Source organism: Stegodyphus dumicola, chromosome 3 (genome assembly GCF_044657685.1).
Source record: "Stegodyphus dumicola isolate Sdum_Otavi_A_Nest chromosome 3, ASM4465768v1".
Taxonomy (NCBI): domain Eukaryota; kingdom Metazoa; phylum Arthropoda; class Arachnida; order Araneae; family Eresidae; genus Stegodyphus; species Stegodyphus dumicola.
This window is the reverse complement of record NC_140770.1, coordinates 93,284,030-93,308,282: the sequence shown is the minus strand read 5'-3', so window position 1 is coordinate 93,308,282 and position 24,253 is coordinate 93,284,030. Positions and strand designations below refer to the sequence as shown.

The 24,253-nt window shown below is 31.9% G+C and overlaps 1 protein-coding gene across 1 annotated transcript in view; it reads left to right on the top strand.

Annotated features, from left to right (window-relative positions):
• The window catches only part of LOC118190480 (dual specificity protein phosphatase 22-like), a 70,085-nt gene that overhangs the window by 17,034 nt on the left and 28,798 nt on the right, over window positions 1-24,253 (top strand). The window contains exons 2-3 of the mRNA XM_035361199.2: window positions 17,225-17,341; window positions 18,707-18,831. Of these exons, the coding sequence (XP_035217090.1) occupies window positions 17,225-17,341; window positions 18,707-18,831 (242 nt within the window). The remainder of the gene's footprint in view (window positions 1-17,224; window positions 17,342-18,706; window positions 18,832-24,253) is intronic.

The following is a 24,253-nucleotide window of genomic DNA, read 5'->3' as shown; positions in this document are numbered from 1 at the left end:
GTTGAACAACCCTGAAAGTTATTTTTTGTACATTAAATTGATATTTTGTATACTAAATCGGAGAATAATTCTGTTATTGAATTTTTTTGTGCGTTTAAAATTATTTAAGATAGAAATGTATGAAATTAATAAACTGATAGATTTTCCCCCTCTTTTTTTATGCGAAAATCATTGATCGTTATGTACAACTCTGTTATAAGTTACGAATGTACCTTACAGTATTACGTACAATAAAAGATAGCTTAAAAATTTTGCAAATATTTACTTGCTGTTATGTACCAATAACATTTCTCTTAAAATTGTTTGTTTCTTTATTTGATAACATTTGATAACTATTTGCTTTTCTTGAAATAAACATTTTTTTGTTAATGCATTGAGAATTCATTAAAAGAAATGAAGAACCTCGATATAAAATGATTTTCATAAATTTAGGGGCATTCAGAAAAAGGTAATGTAAAAGTAGCAATATTTCAGAAAATAGTGAGTATAAATGCTTTAGCTAAAAGCATCAATAAAATTTCAGAAAATAAAAAATATAAATATCTTAGCTTAGTGCATCAGTAAAATATCATGTCCTCCATGCCGGTGGAGGATTTATTTTCTTTTTAACAATATCAAGGAGTTAAATTGTAGAGTTATGTTGCATAGGAGTTTCAACGTCTTTCAGACCCTATTAAACAAACAAGTTATCGCTGTAGTCTGAATTAAGATAAAAAAAGTCATTTTAAATAAACTTTTTGTTAATCTTTAAGTTAAAAATGAATACCTTCCGCTACTAGGGATATTTTAAAATAACATAAGTTGGAATTCAAATTCAAGTCTCGTAATCAGAGACTACACAAGCTGGCCAATATTTTTAAATGGCCAGTTTTAAGTTGGCTCAATATTTTTAAATGGCGCGATTTTAACGTCAACTAACAGAATGGCTAATGCCGGAATAACCTCCGGCAGAGCTGGCGATAAGACGTAAGGTGCAAGCGAGGCTGTGAAGAGTTCTAAAATTAAAGCATTAAAATACTAAAGTACTAATTGATTAATCAGTATGCATGAAAGCTTTCTTATCATATTCTGTTAACTTCAGCCTTGTACGAATGAGCTTTATCGTCTTATAGGGAGGGGAAAAATTCCTGAAGTACCCACAAGAACTTCACTTAGAGATGAAGAATAATTTTAGCTTACTTTCCAGAATTATAGACTATTCTTTTAATGAACATTTAGAGATTTGTATTTTCATTTGATCAATTATCTCTTTAAATCAACACTTAGTTCTTCAGCTTACGAGTCCAGTTCTTAGATAATGGTACGGAGAGTTTTCCTGGTTTTAACCGAATATACTCCATGTGCAGTTGGCAAGTAAAAAAAATAGTTTAATTTGTAAATAAGCCTAATTTTTTTTTTATCTTGGAATAACACTGAGCTTTGTTTTCTCTCATGATATTAGTCATCTGGTATAAATCTTCTTCATAATATAATGTAGGTGCACCGATGGACGAGAGTTAAATCAGGCGTTATGAAAGTGGGATGAATGGTCTTGATGATGTCCTGAAAATGTATGTGTCTTTCATCAACTAGATGCTGTACCTGTTAAAACTCTAGTCAACAATCTGTTCAAATAAACGAAAAAAATTAAAGAGCTCCAGCCACAGCAAATTGAAATTGTTTAAAGCTTTAAAAAATTTGTTGGAAATTGCATCGCAAATAAAGTCAACGGGACAAAGAAAATAAAACAACGGAAGTTGGCTTTGAGTTTAAACAGCTGTGCTGTTACTGGTTTCCCGATGCACTTCCTCATTTGGTTTCGGGAGATGACAGTGCAGTTGAAACTCCTATGAAGCCTCACTGCCTGATGTTAGTTTTAACTCTAGTTTTCATTGCTTTATTTCTCCGGCTCTGAGAAAAGACTTACGCTTTGTGATCGGTAAGAATGCGAGCAGACGCCAATGCTTATATAGTGAGTACAGTTATAGAGTTTCATTCGCTTTAGGAACATAAATTGTCAGAACTCTAAAAAGACGTAAGCGACTTATCGCTATGTCTTGGAAATTACAACAGAGATGTAGGACGGGTGTAAAGGACTCTTTTATTTAACTCAGATAAAGTTCAATAGAAGGCACCTTTTGTGCTTACAGAACCAGCCTGCGTTTATGGCATAACTCAAAAGAATGAATCGTAAGTTAGTAATCGTAACTAAGTAAATCATAAGTTAGTAGAAAGGGCTACACATACAAAATACGCTCAAGTTATCCCAGACCTAATATCGGCATGACAAGTCTAATGGCGAAAATCACGCAAAACCGCAGATAAATTTTTAAAAGAATCAAATAGCAACGTGGCTTTCAACAAGCGGAACATGCTCTGATTCTACCATCTAAAACGTTCCTTTAAATACTCTCTCTTTCTCCTTCATTTGATTATGTGCGAATTAGAAATTTGCATTCTGGCAGGAAAATAGAAAGCGAGAAAGACAGAATGGAAAATTAACATAAATAACTGGTTAATAAAAACAAATGAATACTTTACACAATTTTTAGATATCTCTGAGGTGGCAATCCCATCTCTTTAAGCAAGTGATCTTGAGATTATGCAGTTATAATTCAAAATTTTCCTTCAATTAAACTTTTAGGATTTCATGTAAAATTGAAGAAAGCCGCAGTCTGGGCAATAGAATGACTTTTATTCAAGTATCTATTACGCTCGATTTCAGCTAGTCTATAGATTTCTAACGGCTACAAATTGTTACGTTAAATGACTAAGTTACACGTATTTCTCAGAGCTTCCTTTGGTAAATTTTCTTTTTCACGATGAATGGTTAAAAAGATTCAAAAGGATAATTTTAAATATGTAACTAATTCAACAGTTCGCTAGTATATGATGTTATAACCCATCGTTACGTATTGATTAATATACATGATCTTTGTGAATTCTATTTTTTTAATTGAAAGTTATTTTTGATAATTTTTTAATTCCTTTTGATAAGCCACCTTATTCTTGCGTTACTACCTTCATGAACAAACCATAGGTGAATGTGAATATTTAACGCTGACTACAACTTCATAATTATCGTAATGCTTAGTGAGGCAGGAGTAAAAAAGTAATAAACAAATACATTCAAAAAATTCAGTAAGTCATCCATGAAAAATTTCTTTTAAAATAATATAAAAAAGTAATTTAATTCCGAGGACAGGTACAGGTACAACCTAAGCCAGCACCTCTATAGTAACACAGGTGTTTGAAATATTGCTGAATGTAGCTAACTGTAAGTAGGTTATCACGTATGGCACAAGTCCTCTTAGACGAGACTTTTCTGAGAAACGAGATTCTGATAGCACTGGTTTAAACGGGAGAATTCCTAGAAAAAAAGAGTCCCGCTGGAAGCGAAGTTCCGCCTATCTACGAAAACGATGTTGCGGCTACGCGGGATTTTTTCAAACCTCATCGAAAATGTCTCGGCTATAGTTCTGTCCCGGGTACAGACAACCAAAGACAAAAGTTCTGCTTCTGAAGGATCACGTGATCCCAGTCTGAGCGATAAGCGGTTACTGTTTGGCGTTCAAGTCTTTGTAGTAAGTGAAAATGGTAACCTAGCTACATTGATTTCCTGGAGTTGTGCGGGTTCTGAGAATTGTCCCTTTCGACGTCAAGTCCCGCATAGCCGAAACATAATGCGATTGGGACTTAAAGATTCCGTGCCAATTTTGAGTGAGAGCTCCCGGGAGGGAGGCGATCCAAGGGTCTCTCAGCCCTCTTCGCCTACAGCTCTTCGAAAGGACGTTCTGCTCGTCCCGTGTTTTAAGAGCCCTCTTGCCGCCCAGGCACTGTACGCTTACAAATACGTATGCCTTCTCCGAGATTCGAACTCTGTCCCATCGGTAGTGCAACCGGAGTCAATAGCCAATATACCGGCTGAGCAGCTATTTTAAAAAACAAAAGATAATTAAATTAGTTTCTTTTTCACCAGAAAAATATTGTACGTTTGTAAACACAAAGATACCAATTCTTTCTTTTCAGTCTGGCCGCGGTTGTGTCATATTAAATCTATATAATATAAATAAATTATGAAAACACTTTTTGATTCTTTATTAAATATGTTTTCTGTTTCGAATTTATTTTGTATGATTTTATTGATAAACTGTTTTTTCAGCAACGCGCCAAGTTTAAATTCAGGAATTTGTTACAAGTGTAATAAATACCTCGTCCATTATTCTAATGACATTACTAATAGTCTTTTAGTGGTCTAACTTTAACATCAATTAGTAGTATTCGGATAACTCGTTCACTAATATTTCATGTATTTATTTTCTTCATTTCCAAAACTGCATTGACTTTAGCATGCAGTTAACTTTTAAGACTGAAAATTGCAACATCGTATTTTTCCCCTGAATACCTTGATCACAGATATATTGGTAATAGAGTTTCATTTCAGTTCTCGTGAAAAAGGGCGTATATTAACAAGTATTTAGATTTACCCCTCCGTCATAGCACCGCCCATAAGCGGCCGAGCGGTAAAGTCGCTGGACACTAGTAGTTCGGTCCGAGGTTCGAATCCCGCAAACGTGCTGGCTGCAGCGCCATTTTCATGGTTTTCCCCATGTGTAACATCTATACAAGCCAGTTTCTTTTAGAAAGTCCTCCACGAAGACATTCCTCCCCTTAAGCAGACAGCCCTCAAGTCTTTGCCATAATCACACAAACTAAACCAAACTATCATCCCACCACTCCCAAAAATACGGTTTGAAAGTTACAGCCATGTTCTCCACAGAGTGTTCTCACCGCATTTCTTCTTCCCTGCCTACCTCTGCACTTGGATTAAAATACAAATATTCGCTTAAACGCAGAATCCAAATAGTTTCGTTGATTGCAAATCTATGCCTATCTCTATCTAATCATCATGAAGTTCTAGACTCATTTCATTTCTGTTTATGGTATATGTCAATTTTGATTATTTTCATCATCCTATTAAAGCTGGTATCAACAACTCTTGCTCCCTATTCTAAAGCTCACCGCGCTCCATAATCTCTTTACTAACTTTAAATCCACAGTATCAGAAGAAAGGAGCATCATTGTAAAGTTTACTAGAGAAAAAAAAAGAAGGTCGTAAAAAAGTCAGCAAAATCTGCTTAAATAAGCATTAAACTATTTCGAGAAGATTTTATTTTATACCTCGTTGAACACTCTTTAAAATGTACATATCCCCGGAGTCGGGACTCTGAAATTTTACGCTATAATAATGTCAAAAATTTACCAGTGAAAGTAAGTGGAGAGAATATGTGTTTTTGAGTCTTGAAAAGCATTTAAAACGCATGGTAGTGTTAAATTAGAGGTACGCCATTTCTACTTGTTTACTATTCTTTCTTTAGTTTTTGATACATTTTTGTCATTATTTTCTGGGGTTTATTTTCGAGATTTATTTGTGTTTTAGTTTCTCCCAGCTTCCTTTACGTTTTTGAATTGTCCGAAATTTTCTCATCAATGAATAGGTTTCTCTAACTTGATTTTTTGTTTGAATCAAAGGTTTTACAGACTTTCTCATTTACATAATAACTTACACATAGTAATAGGGCATTTTCACTTTTTCTAATATACCTGTCTATTATTTCAATGTTATTTTCACTCTTGATGGTCAAGTGATAATACTGGTAATTAGACACGCATTCGAGTCTCAGCGAATGGGACTGCACAAGAGTTTCTGTCGCTTTTCCCATATGAACTGTTGAAAATGAACCAGTTTCTCCTAAGAAGTCCTTCCTAAAGGCATCTCGTTTCTTAGACATACCTTTCCTTAGGCATCTCTTTCGTCAGGCAGATAGCCTTTCTAAGCTTTACTGTAATTCAAATAATCCAATACGATTCAATACGATCCAGTTCTTCGCTCTTGACAAAGAACAGTTTCATGCTTCCTGTGTCGATAAAAATCACATGTATCTTCTCACAGAAAATTTTTTTCAAAGTTGCATTGTTTAAACAGTCATATCTAATAAGATAACTAGAAAATACTTCTTTTAATTAAAATTATTGAGATAATAATAGTAATTCTATGACCTCTAAATGTATCATATGCGTTGACAATACAAAATGATATTCTATACTCTCAATTTTTATTATTCACTTGAATTAATGTGTCAAAAATTGTATTACAAATTTTGAAATGAAACGCGATGGTGAGAAACATACATACACTTCAAATGAAATATCTTCTGAAGTATTCTTCGCACACAAAATACGCGTATTTTCATTTAGTCGGGAATATAAGGAGTTTTTTCTTATTATTTAACAAAGTATCCGCCGAAGAATTTTGCTTCGTATTGTTCTCCATCGATCCATTAACGATGTGGTATTTTTAGGTTGCAATCTCAAGAACTTATTTTTAGCCCCGTCACCGGTTACTGAAATTGACATTATCTTGGAAGAAGACTAAAGACATTATCCTGGAAGAAGACTAAAGAGGAAATTATATTATATTGTTTAGAAATGTCACGTCAAATAATTAAGCGTAAAATATGCTTTAAGATAAAACCCAAATAATAATCTTTAAATATTAGTCTTGAGAAATATTATGGAATTAAATAATATTGAAAATATTTAGCAGCAGACTCAGTCAAAATGAATATCTCTTGTCTAGTTTATCTATTAGAAGGGTTAGTGTATACAAGGTTTTAAGTTTTTCTCATGAGAGTTAAAGTTTTATGCGTTTATCCAGTGAATTTTAGGTTTCTACTTCATTACAAGCATTGGTTTGTTTACAGTATAACACCTCAAAAAGTTTACCATTAAATTAAATGCTCAAATAGTTTGAATATGAGCAGTCTAGTAATTTAAAAATTGACATCTTGGAAAATCAAAAATATTGGACATAAAATCATATTTCCAAAATGAGTTTGTTAGAGAATGACAAAACCAATGGTTGGAATAAAAAGTTTGATGATTTTTGATTGTAAGTTAACACCATGCAAAAATGTACGCACTTCACTAGTAAAGAAAAGAATTGTCAAGACATTGCTTTGCATTTATTTTACTGAATCCCATGAGCATAAAGCTTATAACAAATAAGGTTTTTTTTTTCGTTTTTTAAAGTAATCTACTGAATAACAACAATGAAGATCTCGAAGAAGTTTCCTTAGAGGTATTTCGCAAAGGGAAACTTTCATAAGAACTAAAAAATGTCTTGAGATAGTCTTTTGTGATTAAAAAAAACTTTTATACACCTCTGGCTAACTCATTAATCATGTTCAAACCCATGTCCAAGCCCAATGAACCCATGTTTAAGCACAGTGTGCATTCTTTGATGATATTTTCATGAATTTTTTTTCATACCACATTTTATTCTTTGACTACTGAACTGACGCTATTCAAGTATGCAATGAATAAATGCTCAAATTTCTATTTATCTGTACTTCGAAACTCTTCATATATTAAAGAATCAATGGAATAAAAAATAAATATTCCATTTTTACTTTGATTTCACTTTCATTACTAAAGGCTAATGTTCCAATAAATAATTCTCAAATCATGCAAATCTTTTCTTTCTGGATACAAACACTTTTCGAAGAAATTAAAAATAATTTAAGTATTATAAAATTTTCAATTAATTACAGTAAAATATAAAAGTTTATGTAGAGTTATACTAATTTTAATTCGTATCATTCTGCACATTATTATTTTAACACTAAAAAAATCTATTTTTTTTAAAACACAGCGAACTTGCTTAATTTTATTACTGTAACTATTAGTCGCTACATCTGTGATGTGTTAAACATGTAAAATCAAGGTTAAATGAAGGTTGTTTAACCTTGATTGTTGTCATTTATAATGAACATTTTCTGTTCATTATAAATGTAATTCCATTATATACCTTCTCGTGATAACATAGTTCAACTTTTATCTTCCTTCACAAAATTTTGCGATAGTCTAAAAATCGGTTTGTGTGATAGACTACGATGGCTGTTTATTAGAACACGCAAGAGATCGATGATCTACAGATGCTTTTAAAATATTAATTACATTTTTTCCAAGAATTAATAAAAGTAAAGTATAAGCCCGAATTTTGCTAACGTTTAGTGAGTGGTATCAATTTATTTGAAGTAACAAAACGACGCTCTTTGATTTCGCTCTAAAATATCTAGTTTCGTTCGTATTATCTTCGTTCGGTTTCATTTGTCATGATGGAACATGCATGAGGTTTATGCTCTTAGATTTCTTTCAAAGGCGAATGGTTTAACATTACAAGCAGTATAAAATCCGAATCTCTATGTAAATCCATTCAATTTATAAGAACTTTTTAACTTATCTTCCAAAACCTGTGTACTTTGTATACGCTCAGGGGGTTATAGCTTCAAACAACAAATTATAAATAAATTCACAATTAATTTAAAACAAAACCATCTTATAAATATATTCTAAACCACCACGTGGAATTTTACATAATTTTACTTTATTTAGTTTTCTTTGTTTGTTTGTATGGGTCAAATCTTGAAATTACTTTCCCTCATTTTCTACAAAATTTAATTTTCTTAAAAGTTTTCATATGTTTGAATATATATAGTCATTGCACATATGTCTGAAATGAAAATACTGGGTTTTACAGGATTTTGGTTTTTCAAAATTCGATATGGATATGTTTTTATTTAGTGTCGAATTTTTCTCATATGTCCCAATTTAATGGTGCCCATCAGTGTCCGACTAGTAATATCGCTGAATATTGGTGGCTTGATCCGAAATCAAATTTCGGCGAATAGATTGGATGCATGGGAAATTTCGTATTTTTTTCATTCGTAACGAAAATACGAACCAGTTTTCCTTAGTAAGGTCTTCTTCGAAGGCCCACGTCCCCGTAGGCAAATAGCCTGTGACTGGTTTGTCTTAATGAATTAAATTAAAAAAAGTTTAATAATATTAATAATCATATCAATCAGAGCAGAATTTAGTTTTTTACATCATCAGAGAGATCGAAAAATAATGCTGCACATGAAAGTTTTTCGATAATTCCTTTTTCTTACTGATGGAATTTTACAAATAATTTAGCGAATTTTGGCGCATTATGCTACAGACATAGTTATGCTCTTTTAGGGTCAAACTTTTCTCTTTCCAACGGTCGCTGTTCCGAGCGTAGGAAACCGGAAAAAGCGACCATCGGACGTGTCTTTTCCGTATGCTCAGTACCGTCACTTTACTCATGAAAGTGAAAGAAACTAAAACCTTGGGAGTAAGTACTTTATAGCAGGCGGTCGACATCACTACGCTGGTTGACCTTGATCGAGAATAGCAAAGCTTGTAGCATAGTAGTATTGTGTTATATCAGGGTTTCTTAAACTATGGGTCAAGACCCCAAATGAGATCGCAAAGCAAAATGTTGGAGTTGCAAAAATTTAATTGAGTTACATGAGTTTTAAAAAATTATTAACCACAATCTCTTCATTACTTTTAATTTAATATACTATATTTTCTGTACAGCGCAATTATAAAATAGTAATACTGACCAATTTCAGCTGTAAATTATATTCATGTATTAAGACATACTACTAAGCGCGTCATAATACCGGTATCGCACAGCAATTTCAGAGTCAAAATATGCCCGCAAACACACAGAAATTAACGTCTTCGCCATGAATAAGGTTGTAGAGACATTAGATATTTTTTGGAAGCAGGCAAGATGAAAATTTAGAAAATGTCTTCGCCGGGAATCGTACCACGGACCTCTGGAATACCGGCCCAGTGTGCAGAACCGCGAAAGCACGCTAAGAAGGCGGGAGAAATACCTTATAATGTCGGCATCGCAACGTAATACTATTCTACTAGAGTCAGTTGTTTTTGTATCATTGAAACAAGCTTATACATCTCAAGAACAATTCAGCATTTTATTTCACTATTTTACTCGACTAATGTTAGTATTTATTTTAATAATTATTACGAGAGATGATATTTTATTCCTAATTTATGATAAAATATTTTTTATACATAGACAAATATTTGAACTACTTGAATAACAAAGGAAAGTATGCAAATGGCCATGCTGTAGAGTCTTTTCAAGCAAGTTCTAGTAAACAAAGACTGGTATTTAAGATGCGAAGAAGAAAATATGATGAGACATCGCTCTAATTCGGCTTTACCTTTAAAATAGCTGTCAGGATAATGAACAACCTCTTTGTTTAATTTGAAAGTGTTTTTGCCATAGAGAGTATGAAACCACCAAAATTAAAAAGAGATCTAGATCTTGAATCCAAGCTTCTTGCGTTTGTTGAAGCCAAAAGAATAATATATCGTACGACTGATGAAATCTTGAAATAAAGATCACGACCTTTTAAGGGAATTTATGACTGTTAACAAAAATACTTACTCGTCTCATACGAAGTCTCGTACTTGATTGTTAAAAATAAAATATATACAACTGGAGACGATCTTATTTTACCTGCTGCAATTAAGATGATAAAAATATTTCAAGAAAGTAAATATGGCGGTAAAATTAGGAAATTTTCTTTGTCAAACGACACTATCATCATTAGATTTTCTGAAATCACTAATGACCAATTCGAGAAACTTATTACTAGATTTACAGAAAACCCAAAATCTACAATTTATTTCGACGAAACAACTGATATTTCAAGAATACCTTATAATGTTAGAATACGTTACATATATTTATAAAGAAAATATCAATGAAAAACATAGAACATCAATGAACATCAATAGAATTAGTATAGAATTTTGTCGAGTTTTGGAAGACTATACAAGAAGGAAAAATATTAATAACGGAATTTGCTGATGCGCTCCCGGATGCTGTCAAAATAATACACTTTATTAACAGCCATTTATTTCCAAATTTCAGTAAAGAAATGGACTTCGAATACAAAAACTTATATTCACACGCAGATGTAAGATTGATGTCAAGAGGCTGAAGTTTAAGATTGCATTTATTAAAAAACGAAACTTTTACATTTTTTAAACGAACAAAAATTGGATCTTGCTGCTGTTTATCAAAATGACTTAGTGCTATCAAAGCTATGCCTTTTGTAAAATATTTTTGAAAAAATAAACCATCTCAGCTTATTTTACCAAGGAAAAAAATAGCAACATATTTACTGAGAATAATAAAATTGAAAATATTTAAAAAACGAGCATTTGGAAGAATGAAGGCTATCCGCACAATTTTTGAGACTATTTTCATTACATTTACAGAAATATTTTGCCTAAACGTTTTGTGTTTGATAATCCTTATTCTTTCTTTATTATCTTTCTAAACCGTAATTTCCAAGATAGCCTTCTCTAGTATCGGAAGTGGTGTTTTACTCCATTCCTCTTGAACAGCTTTTCAAGTCCAAGGATGGTTGTAAGTCGACATTTGGAAAATCCACCTGTTAAAAGTCCAAACGCGCAAAATTGATACATCAGGAGTCATGCAATGGAAGATTTAGTAGGTGTATGAGTGAAGAGTATGGACCTTGGTACCCATTTCTTGTTCCATTTTCCCCATTTTCATTGCTGTGTTATATTAGATTTTTATTTGTGGCTGCTTGCTCTGTCTTGATGGAGTTCTACTGATTGATGTGATTTTTGCCGTTATTTGAAAAATCAGCACATATCCTTTTGTGAAATTTTCTTTACAGTCTTTGAACCATGTTTTATGATCTTTTTTCTCCTCTTTGATGACAATAAATGGATATCGCTTTATTGAAGTTATTTAAATACATCCAACATTCATCTATTGTGACAACATTTTCCCATTTTTGTCCATATTAATGCTTCTTCTAAAAAATTCTGCATCACGTTCTGCATTCGGCGACATGTCGTGGAGAAAGATAATGCACATTACAATTTTTCGCCTTTTTAAGATTCAAACCATCATTAACAACTGACAACAACTGACAATCATCATTTACTACAGACGCTGAACGTTTTAATGATTGATTTTGCAACTGTTTGTTCACTTGGAAGAGTTTCTCTTAAGTTTAAATTCTTACCTTTGCAACATTCGAAATATTCCTTTTATTCCTTGGTTATATAGTTGGAACAATTTTCCGACTTGAAGCCAAACTTTGACGTTTCTTTTTTCTTTTGACAATATTACCTATCATAGCTTTAGATATGGATAAACCATGACCGTACTGCATTTTTTAAAAACTTAAGAGGAATAATTTTCTTCACAAAGAGCACAAACATAACCTTCCATCCAGTGCTTCTTTAAAAGTGTCGTTTTGCATGAAAACAAAACGTTCAAGTAGCTGACGATAATTTATGCGTTCAAAAATGTTGTTTCAGCTGGAAAAAAAATCCAGACGATTGTTTTCATAGAAAGTAAAACCGTCTAATAATAAATGTGCTCTCTGTAGAAAGGAACATGATTCATTTGAAATGTTTTCGACTATAGATATTTCATAACTGAAAAAAATAATGTAAAATTTAATTAAAAAATTATTATAGATCATTTAAAAATTTTAGAACAATTTTCCAAATCTTGGTATTAAATTTTGATTTCAAAAAGTTATCTTGGCTACAAAATACATTTTTCATTAACATGAGATTAATTATCTGCCATGCAAAGTCCAAGAGGAATTTGTTGAACTGTTGAAACACACAAATTTAAAATTTGAGTTTCCACTAAAATCCTTGACAGAATTCTGGATCAGAGCTAGAACTGGGTTTCCAGAAATTTCTGAAATGGTGTTAAATGTTCTCCCATTCAGCACCACATATGTCTGTAAAACGATTTTTTTAAACGTTAAAGATCTTCACGTCCAGCAGTGTCAAATATTAATATACGCCCGTCTCCTTAGAATATGATTTTTATTCATTTATTTTTGTACACTTGAAACAATGTCTAAAACTTCCTCCTCTCGCATAATGTATTGTTTATATAAGAAATAAATAATGTATGGGAATATTTTTTTATATCTCTATTTTATATTTAATATCTGGGATCACGTAAAACTTTCGATAAAGAAAAGGGATCATGAATGAAGGAGATTAAGAAGCGCTGTGTTATATTACAGAGCTCTTGCCCCTCTTGCAAGGAAGGAATGATTCTGTCTCTTAAAATCGCTGCATAACTTTTAACTGTGACAGAAAAATTACATATAAATTAAAGCTGTAGGTTAATAAAAGATTCTATAATGGATAAAACAGTGAGCTAGCACCGCGCAGTCGTTTTTTGGTCGATACGTTTTTGGTACATAACACATATACACCCGTTTTTGGTTGGGTTTTCCTGTGGGCTCTCCGCATCTATATGCGGCAGGTGTGTGTGTTTGCACTCCCACCAAGCGAAAGGATGCCTCGTCTATCCGCAGGACTTTTAAAAGTTAGATCGCATTACTTTCTCAATCTTTTGAAATTTATGAGAATACCTTGAGGATGATCTTATGTGATCTCGCAGTCTCGTACGAAATATCAATTCTCCAGCATCCTACAGGCCACATGTAAGTGAAAATATAGCTATTTTTGGGAATAAAATATTTTGTTTCTAAAAACATCCAAAGTATTTCTGTAAAAACCGCATAGTGGTACTGTCTGTATTGTACTTTTCGAATTACTGAAATTTTGTTTTTTTGTTGCTTTCGAATCAGCCGAAGCAAAGGAAAAACCAAGCAGTATCATTTATTTATCAATATTTCATATTAATATCAATTAGCGATACCTATACTAAAATTTTAATAAAACGTTTTGCGAGTGAACTTGCTTTGATCGCTTCGCTCTTTAAATTAATGAACATCTAATATCATTTGATTTCAAAACAAAATTTCAATATTTTGTTCTCAGAACTTAAATGTTTCAGAAGTTAATTTTATATTTCTTATTATTTTTTTAATATTGAATTATCGGTATTAAAAATGCTCGTCAAGTTTGGCTACTTTTGACGACTTCTCGAAACATTTGGTGACAAAAATCAGTAGCCGAAACGATTTCCAGCTTCTCACCAATTCAGCGAGATAGCCATTTACCTCAATGTTAAATAGACCTTGCCCTTGAATTTTTATTTTTCCAACAGAGCTTCTTCTTTTCAGACTTTTCATGGTACATTGTACAAGAGATACTTCAGTTTCACCAAAATTAATTACACATATACAAAATTCGTAACAATATATATTGAAAATTTAGTCTGACCTTTACGAGTTTCGCAAGGGATTAAGCCCGCTGAATACTAGTATTCCAAAACCAGGCAAACGTGCTTGGCTGTTTGCCTGGTTTTGGAATGATTTGTTTTCGAGCATTTCCCCATGTGTAACGTAAGTTAAGAGACGGTTTCCTTTCGGAAAACCTCCAAGAAAAACATCCTTTCCTTTAGGCAGTAGCCTTCGTGTGCTTTTCCATATTCAAATACCCTAATATAACTTCACCTTTACAAATACGTAATAAAAGTTCTGGCTCAAAGCTCTTTCTTTTGGAACATTAACTACAAGAAAAGACACATTATTCTCCAAACTTCTGAAAAATTTTAAAATTTTGTAAAACTTGATCAAACAGGTATTGTTTAGTATGTGCAAACAAGTATTACAACTTTTTAGCAAAAGATTATTATTTAATTTAAAATTTTATGGATACAAGGCGTTGTACCACATTGACAGAATAGATGGTAAGAAGAGATACTCAATAATTTCTTCTGGGCTGAGAAATTTATTTTTACGGCTCTGACAACAGATCCATTGCTTGTGAATAAATCGTTTGTAGTATTATTATGAATGTAACCATTTCTGCTGATATGATATAGTGTCGCTTCACCAATAACCGTGTAACCAAAGACCCCTGAATACTGTAGTTCAACATGAGTTCGAATCTAGGCTGCGTGGTTGGTTTTCGTGATTTTTTCCAATGTTACTACAAGTTTTGCTCACTTCAACCAGAAGCCTGTGAGCATCGGACATCATAAAATGTTCCATAGCAACTACTGCCTCGGGGAACTAAATGTAACCTTGTCTTCGTTTCTCTCATTTTTGTAACTGAAGTGACGTCATTCAGCTTGAGGGAAGCTTAAAACGTTCTCTGTTTATTGACATCTGTTTTCCTCATGCCTAATGTGAATACGGGTCAGTTTTCCTCAGAAATTCCTTCATGAAGATATCCCTCCGTTTATACAAATAATAATCGTATGCTTTGCCATATTCAGGTATTTGAACTAAATATTTATCCTCACCAAAACATTCTCCCTTTCAGCGAATTATTTTTATTAAACGCGATTCGCAATAAAACTTGCTTGATATTTACAAGTTTTTGAAATTTTTATAGACTTTGGACCAGTTTTGAGAAATGTAGTTAAGTACGCTTTTTCGATGATGAATTAGAAACCTAAAAATACGTTTAGTTTCCGTTAAAATATAAGAAATGTTTTATTTCGTGTTTCATAAAGTCATCGACTAAAAAGACTAAAAGTCGAAAGAGCAAAAATTGGAACTAATTTAAACTGAAAATTTAAAGAAATAAGTAAAAAGGGAAAAAATGAAGAAAACAGATAACTTGGTATTCTTCGACTACACAATTTTGATGGGAAATAAAAATACAAACTTCATGTTTTAAATTATTCAATGTAAAAAAGGCTCAGCCTACGTAAATAGAGTATTTTATTTTGATTATTACTATTTTTAGTTACCTTTTGCTCATGTATGACCTGAAGCAATAATTTAAAATACTTGTCATGGCCAGCAGGCAGTCAAGATTATCTTTTGTTATTTAGTTAAGATAAAAAAATGTTTTTAGAATAATTCTTTACAATTTTCTTCGGTTTTTGTGATAATAGAATTTAAAACAACTTTAGACCCAAACTTGCATGTGAATTAAATGATACAAAATTTATCACATACACTAGACTGCCTTTTGTGTGGCTTTGCTTGCCGGCTTTATTTTCTTCGGTATAATTTTCTTAAGAATTAGATTTCAATTTCTTGTTTAAAGAAACATACGGAGCATTGTACTCTGAGTCAGCACATTAGTCAGTCTGGAAAGTGAAGTAAAATCAAATAGCACCGTTATAGTTACGATTAATTCTTTCAAGATTACTTTTCAATTATTGACTGTTATATGTAACTTGTATCGTTGTAAAAATTTGCTCCAAAACAAGAAATAAAAAAAAAAGAGAGAGGGACACTAAGGTTTAAAAATAAAAATTAAATTAAATTTTTAAAAACTAATTTTTTAAAATTATACAAAGAATTTTTAATAAGTATTTTTTATGAAATTTATAGCTTATAAATCGAACTTTTATGGCTTTTCGAATTAACTTCTCCTTGAAAGATTCATCTACTCGACATAATAAAGGTGCATTAATATGAAAATGTAGTTGTAACTATTTAACTGCAATTGAATTTTTTACGTATTTTTACGAATTTTTGAGTTTTTTGCCATTGCTTAAAATCCAGCGCACAAGAATAAAGAACCTTTATGATGCTCATTGTTACGCGTAAGTATTGACGCATAGTGTATCGCTGAGTTAGAAAGCCTGTTTACATCAAAATGTAGAAAAGAGAAGTTCACACGTTTTGAGTAGAGGGATTCTTTGTCCAAGAATTGCTCAAAAAACTCTCTTTTTTTTAATAATTAGGAACATAAATTTTCACTTTTATAAGAACTCATTTCTCTAAGGTTTACGAAAGCATTAAATTGTTGATAAGTAATTAGTTAAAGTAAAATATTTAAATTGATTGTAGTAAAAAATTCTAGGCCTCTCTTCGATCCCAAATTCAAGAAAATCCAAAATTTCCCTTTCTTGGTCAAGCATGATGCCGAAATCAGTAGTTAGCCTCTATTAATTTATTAGAAGTCATGATTCGAAGATGTTTTGACCTTCTTCTCTTTCACTATCATCTAATCAAATCAACAATCGAGTAAAGATTTTACAGCAAAGAAAATTCTAAATACTTTTATATCTTGATATTTCTCGTATCTTAAGAGTTACCAGTTTAGATATTTAACAGTTAATTTCATTCTACATTGATATATTTCTTATATTTTTTAAGAAGCCATTTTCTTTCGACTAAATTTCCATAACAAATTTTAAACTTCGCTTTCAACATTAATAGGAGTTTAATATTTACACATAAATATTAAAAACCGCTTTTCAGTGTACTTGAGTTTCAAACATAAATGAACATAATGATAAGAATTTCTTCTTTGGATCACGTAAATTTTTCCAGACACGCGAAAAATAGAAAATTCGTTATTTTATTCGGTTATTTATTTCTCATTGAATGGCAACATTTAACTAAAAAATATATTCGTTTTTGCAAAATCTTTTCTGTTATTTTAGGTTTTACCAGGATTATATTTAGGTAGTTTCCGTGATGGTAAAGATTCAGAACAGTTACGGGCTAATGAAATCACTCATATTATTTCGATTCATGATACAGCAAAAGAAATTGTGGAGGTAAGGATTTAATTAATAAATACTAATTAATTTTTTAACAATTAAAACAGTAGCAATGCTTAGTTGAGATCATTTAAATTTTAATTAAATTTTAGAAATCATGAGCTATGAAAGCATATTAGGTTACATTTTACAAAAAGATACCAGGCACTCTTTTAATAAATACTGATATCTATCATACTAAAAGAAGGATAAACTTGATTATTTTTATAACATAACTCTGAATTTAGAAAAAAAAAAGGAAATTAAGTCTTATTAAGCATTAAAAAAATTACCTTCTGTTTATCTCTCCTTGTTTAGTTAATTAAAATATGATTTCATGAGACAAAATAAAAAATATGAAAAATTCTTTACTCATAATCTTAATTATGGTTGGAATTTGTGTTTTTGTTTGAAAATAAGGTATTTACTGCTAGAATATTTAATGAATGTTTTGTATAGTGCTTTTGATTTTAAGTGCACAAAGAATCAGCGATTTTCATTTCGAAGCACTTTCTTACTTCATAAAAGCCGAATTATAATGCTCCAGGAAAGTTACTGTAGTTCTTTAAAATGGCTTCCAAATTAGCATAAAGTATCTGTTTCGGAAAAAAAAAATTTTCAGTTGTTTTACAAGAATTCTTGTTTATGTAGCACCAATTATCAGTACACGAAATGAAAGTAATATGTGTTTGAATCATACATAAAAACGCAGAAGTATTTAAATTTAGGCAAAACTTGAAATTCTAACGATTTCGCGGGCAAACCGGTACATGTTTCTCTTTAGTAGAAATGATTTACTCCTAACCAAGCGGAACCTTTGTAAATATAGGTTGAAATATTCGAATATTAGATGACTTCACGTGTGAAACTGTTTTGTATTCTTTCTTTCCTCTTTCTTCTCTTTGAAATGTATATTAGAAGAGAAAAACGGGCCTGCTTAAAAGCAGGTCACGTACAGTTGGCTCTGTACAATGAAAGCATTCATCAAAAAAATTATTTAACCTGTATCGAGTTCTCAGATAAAAAACTAAATACATATGTTTCCTTTCGCATAGAATAATAGATGATCAGTTACATTTATTTACCTTTAATGTTAAGTGATTAAGCGGGTAGGGTCTCCATGAAAGCATTTTAAGGAGAATTGCTTTATATTTACTTAGTAATCATACAAAAAATGAAAAATATTAATATCGAAAAATTTAAAATAAGTAATAAAATTAAGTAATAAAAACTAAAACTGCAGATAATGAACACATTCGACTTAAATTGAAATAAAGAGATGTTTTACTAAATATCAATGTATTACTAAATATTTTCTAACAATGAGTTTTATAAAATTAAAATTACATCAGAAATCTATGGATTCGTGATTCTATTTTTCAGGATAAACAGTATCTATGCATTCGAGTACCTGATTCTCCAGAAGAAAATCTCAGCAGATACTTTCCGAAATGCAACGATTTTATTCACCATGCCAGGACGACTGGTGGAAATGTCTTAATTCACTGGTAAGTTAGAGAACCAATAAAGTTGGAACTGCAATTTTCTTTCTGCTACTCTACGTACACGTTATATCATAATTTGAAATAGTATATCACAATTTAAAATTTGGCTTGTTCTTGATTTCAAAGAATTCAAAACCTAGTTACTGCTACCATTTACAATGTGAAAAGGGAGTTGGGGCTTTGGAAAATGCAAAAGATCTTGGTTCTCATCTTTTTTTTAAATGAAATCCAGTTTTCACTGCTGTAAATAAATTTAAACTGTTAAGTTCAGGGGGACAAAAGAAAATGATACAGTAAAGCTGAAAAATTTACTTATCTTTTACTAAACATTAGTGAGAAAAAAACATTAAACATTAGTGGAAGTGAGTTAAGGTAAACTGGAACTAAGCAAAAACTACTATTCTGGAAATTTGTTTTTTGACATTTTGTATGGCTTTTTGAATAAATAATTGGAAAGTATGGAGAAATTGATCATTTTGAAATTTCGAACCGATATGCGTGGTACGATAAGTATTCAATATTATCACATAATTTAATTGTTTTTGAAGTTATCACTAGAAAGTTCTTTAGAAATCGAGAACATATTATATAACTTCTCCTACGAACTCAGACAGCATATTAGAAGCTTAGATAGCAATATATTAGTAAATAGGTTGGAAATCAATCAAATTTCGATTGAATTAGATCTAAATTTGCTCTTAAAAGATGCAGACGCTTTTACTCAGTTGTAAGAAAACTGAACAGTGAATGTCCAAGTACCAACTGATACCAGGAAAGCGAGAAGATCCAGACTTCCTCCAGAAATCTTTGTGTTCCGATCTCTTGTGCTGCTTGGAGTATAAAATAAAAAATTTTGTTGCTTTGGAAACGTCTTAAAATTTTGAGGTATTTAAAAAATTTCACTAAATTTATTGCCTCTTGTTTACAGTAGCTACTAAAAATTAAAATAAGTTATGTATATACATTTCTTATATTAAAACATGGTAAAATAGGTACATATATAAGTACATATTAAGCAAATATATGGAACTATTTACACAAATTTATAGTATCATTACTTGCACTGAAAATTGTGAAAAAACAAAGTTGTTATGTGGCATGCATAAAGCCTAAAGATTCGGAAAATGAGCATCGTTCCTAAAAAGGTGTGCAATTAATTGAAAATTTGACGTAATAGTTCACATAGTTTTATTTGGTGAAGACGTGAGTTTATTTAGGCTTTGGATGATTTCCAAAGGATAGTAATTTTTTTCTAAAATCGTAACTGATAGAAATTTTAAGTTCATAACTAGCTTTAAAATTTCATTTTGCAATAATACTTTTTTGGCTCCACTATCGGCCGAGTAGTTAAGACCGTTGAATATAGTGAATTTCCAAACCCTGGTCCGGGTTTCGAATCCCGGCGAACGGGCTGCCTGCATGGGTATTTTCATGGTTTTTCTCATGTGTGACGTATATAATAGCCAGTTTTCCTTAGAAAGTCCTCCCCGAAGACATCCATCCCCTTAAATAGATAGCCCTCAAGTGCTTTTCCATAATCAAATCCTCTTTCCCCCCCAAAAAATAAACCTTAGAAAGTCCCCACGGAGGCATTTTTCTTCTTAGGTACATAATCCTCGTAGCATTACTACTAAATAACCTAACCTGCTGTGTTTTTCATATTTATTTTATTTTTAAAAGCCTACCTTTGAAAATAACATTTTTTTTAAAACTTTATTTAGTAACTACGAAATTTAAAGTTTTTCTTCTAATTGCGGACAACAATAGATAAAAAAAAATTATTGGAACTCTTTAGAGCTTCTAATTATAATTAATTAAAATAGTTTCAGCTGTTATTTATAAGAAAAAAGAATTTGAAAATGAGGCGAAGATAAGATTATCACAGGTTTATTTATCTATATGATGAAATAACTTTCAAAATTGTTTCTTTTTCGAATAATATAGTGTACGGCATCAGTTTACCCTTGAGCAAAGCAGTCTTCGAATCTGAAGATGTAGCCCAGAAAAATATTCCTTGAGCCAAGTACTAGAAACTTCTTTCCCTGCCGTCAATAAAACTTTGAAAGAAATCAAAAATCATTACTTCAGTTCCCTTCCTCTTCGTATCTTATACTGCAACTGTCTTATTTTACTTTATTTTTATGAAGTCCTCTGCTAAACGAAAATAAATCACTTTCTTTTTGAACATGGGAGGATATTTGAAGAGAACCCATAACCGTTTTGATTTATTCCTCACAAAATAAAATTTCTGAAAATTATGTTTTCGAACATTTTCTCCCAAAATAACATGTTCTGCTGCCTCAGAAAGACGTTGTTTTATGAAGTAGTTTTTATTCTTTTGTGGAAGACAATAACGGAATGTGACGACGGAAATGGGCTTGGATTGTTCACAGGGAAACTTTTTAAAACTTCGATTTTTTTTTCCTCTACAACTTAAACCGGGTTTACGGTTTCTTTATTTTTAGAAGGGAGGCAATTCAGAGGTAATGATTCAGGATCTAACTTTAGAATTCTTTGCATATGGCAAATTTTTTATTAAAATATTGTTTAAAAATTTTAATGGGAGGCAGCTCTTTTATCATTTTGATTTTTCTATTTTGTTTTCATATATAGGTTATCAAGATTAAGAAATTATAAATTTGTGAAACTGCTTGAAATCTATGTCAAGCAGAGTCTAGGTCAAATCAATTCAAGCTCAAATGCAGAGAGAAATTACTCAGATTCTAAATGATGACGTAAATTATACGGAGTAAGATATTAATTAGTTTTGGTTATAGAGCCTACGGGTATTCTTTGATAGCATACAGCTTGGACTCTATATAGAAGATGAAGTAGCGAATTCTCGATATGTCTTGAAGAATAAAGACTGCAGAAGAAAGGTTTAAATAACCTTTTTATTTAAACTAAAAAGAGAGGCACGCGTTTCGTGCTCACAAATCATCACCACTTGTGGCTACGTAAATTAACAGAAAATAAGAATGTAACAAATAACTAGTAAATTAAGATAGCTAAAGACTGGCTCTTTAGCTTAACGCTATATCGGCTGCACACAGCAAAGCCGAGCCGAGGAATACCGGTGCAAACTGAAAAGTGTCTAACACCGGCTAAGAGAGCTAAATTCAAGCACGCAGCATAAACTCGGAACTAAGTCTTCTACTACTCTCTTTGAACTCTTGAAACACGGCTTAAATAATGCTTCTGAAACACGTTTTAATTTAAGTACTGCGTCATACAACTTTACATTCCGGCAGGAAACTGAAACCAGGAGAGAAAGGAAAGAACACTAAAAATAATTGGTTAGAATAAAATAAATCCTTACATGATAAGATCCCGAGCGTACAGAGAAGAGAAATGGTATCGTTTCTTTAAGTCAAAGCTCAGACTTATAATGATGACTGACTGGAAAATAAAATCATTGGGTGGTAGGCGTGATTACATTCAGGATTTGAACTTGGCCGCATGTATCCCACCAGTGAGAAAAAGGAGAAGAAAGGAAAACATTTATCATATTCATGTTCGTTCAGGAGATATGATAGCGACGTAAAGATGAAAGGCTTTAAGTTCGAGTCCTCTCGAAGCTCAGATTTTTCACCTATTTTGTTTAAATGTATGCTGATGTTATTCAAAATTAGTAATTAGAAATTAAAGTCCTGATCAGCAATATTGCACTTCTATTTATTATAGTAATGTTGCAGAGCCATTAGGTTATTTTGAAGCAGGGTACATGAAAATTATGCAATGCCCTTGCCGAAACTTGGACCTCTTGAATACACTCCAAGTGCGCTACAGTTACACCACTAAGGCATGCAGAAATAAAGGAGCAAACACCTTATAAGGTTAAGGTTTACATTCTCTTCTGTACAGATATTTGTACCAATCAGGCTTACTGTAGTCGATGGGAGAGGGAAAATGATCATTAGTAGTTTGTTTAAGCTTTATTCCTCCGCTATTGGATGGTCTGATTACATGGGTTTGAAGCTCAGTTTCATGTGGAATGTGATTACAAAGCAGTTTTCCTTAAAAAGTCTTCCTCGAAATTGCTTCTGCTTAATCAGATACCTTCGTATGTTTTTGAATTAATAAAAAATTTGACTTAGCCGTTGCTGTCATTGAAATAACAGCACCAACATATGTAAGTTGAATAACTGATTTTAGGTTTTAAATTTGAACAGTTTGATATCATAAGTATATTTAATAGTATAAAAATCAGTATATTTAATAGTATAAAAAGGTAGATTAGGTTACTCAGATGATATCAAAGCACACGAGAATTATCTGCCTAAAGGTAGAGAAAATGTTTTGGAGAACTTTTTAAGGGAAACTGCCTTCTGTCCATTTGAACATTCAGAAATTGAATTGTTTTCTAAACTTCATAGGACAGAAAAAAGAAGTAATGCTTCTATGACTATATAAAAAGTGAGTACTTTGCGCCGATATGAAGTGGTTTTTCAAAAGATTGATAATACGAATACCTTTGTAAAAGCAGAATCACGAAGCAAGCAATTAATGGGACATCACTTGCATTTTACACTTAAGAATGAGACTAAGAAATTCAGTTTCTAATTATAGCTGAGATCATAGCAAAAAACGGAATTTAATTATTTTATGTTAATGTTTTAGAATGGAAATAAGGCTAGAAAAACAATTTCTTCTGCGGAGGCACAAAACCATAGCAACGCAAACAAAAACTGATTCAGATTTTTAATCAATGTGTGGTGTTGCGCGGCCCCGACCTACAAGCAACAATAGTAGTGACTGCTATGAACTGGAAAATACACAAAACTCTTAAGAAGAGTTTAACTCTCTTTTTATTCTACTTTAGAAGTTACAGATGCGTGCACTTGACGCTCACAAACTACGCCGACCCGGCGGTAATATAAAAATAAGAAACTAAAAATGAATAATAACAAGTTACTACCTACGAGGCTCTCTAAACGTAACTAACCTAACCGCGTTCTAAGATACAGCTGATATTTCAGCAAACTTTCTGAATATTAAGTTGAAAGATTCAACTATCTGCCGAGGCAAGCACACAGGCCGAAATGCGCGATTCTTAACTTTCCACCTAGCAACCTTCACGCTCGTGAAGCAAGAAAACACACTTACGAACTCGTTTCCCTTCTAGTTAACTCAAATTACTTCTGCTTAAAGATTTGAATACTTTGCGCGTTCTACTAAAATTTACATACTCTGGCATTGGCAATTCCAGGGGAAAGTAAGGCTTGACAGGAAAGATAGTTTAAACTTAAAATAAATGTTAGTTAAAATAAATATAAACCCTACAAATGTAACTACGCTCATGTCATTTAGCTCATGACGAACTAGCGAAGGAGTCCATGGTGCTTATATTCATATTAAATTCCAGTGTGAAAGCATCTGAATGAAACATTAGGAAAGAAAAAATGCCCACACAATGCAAAAAGGC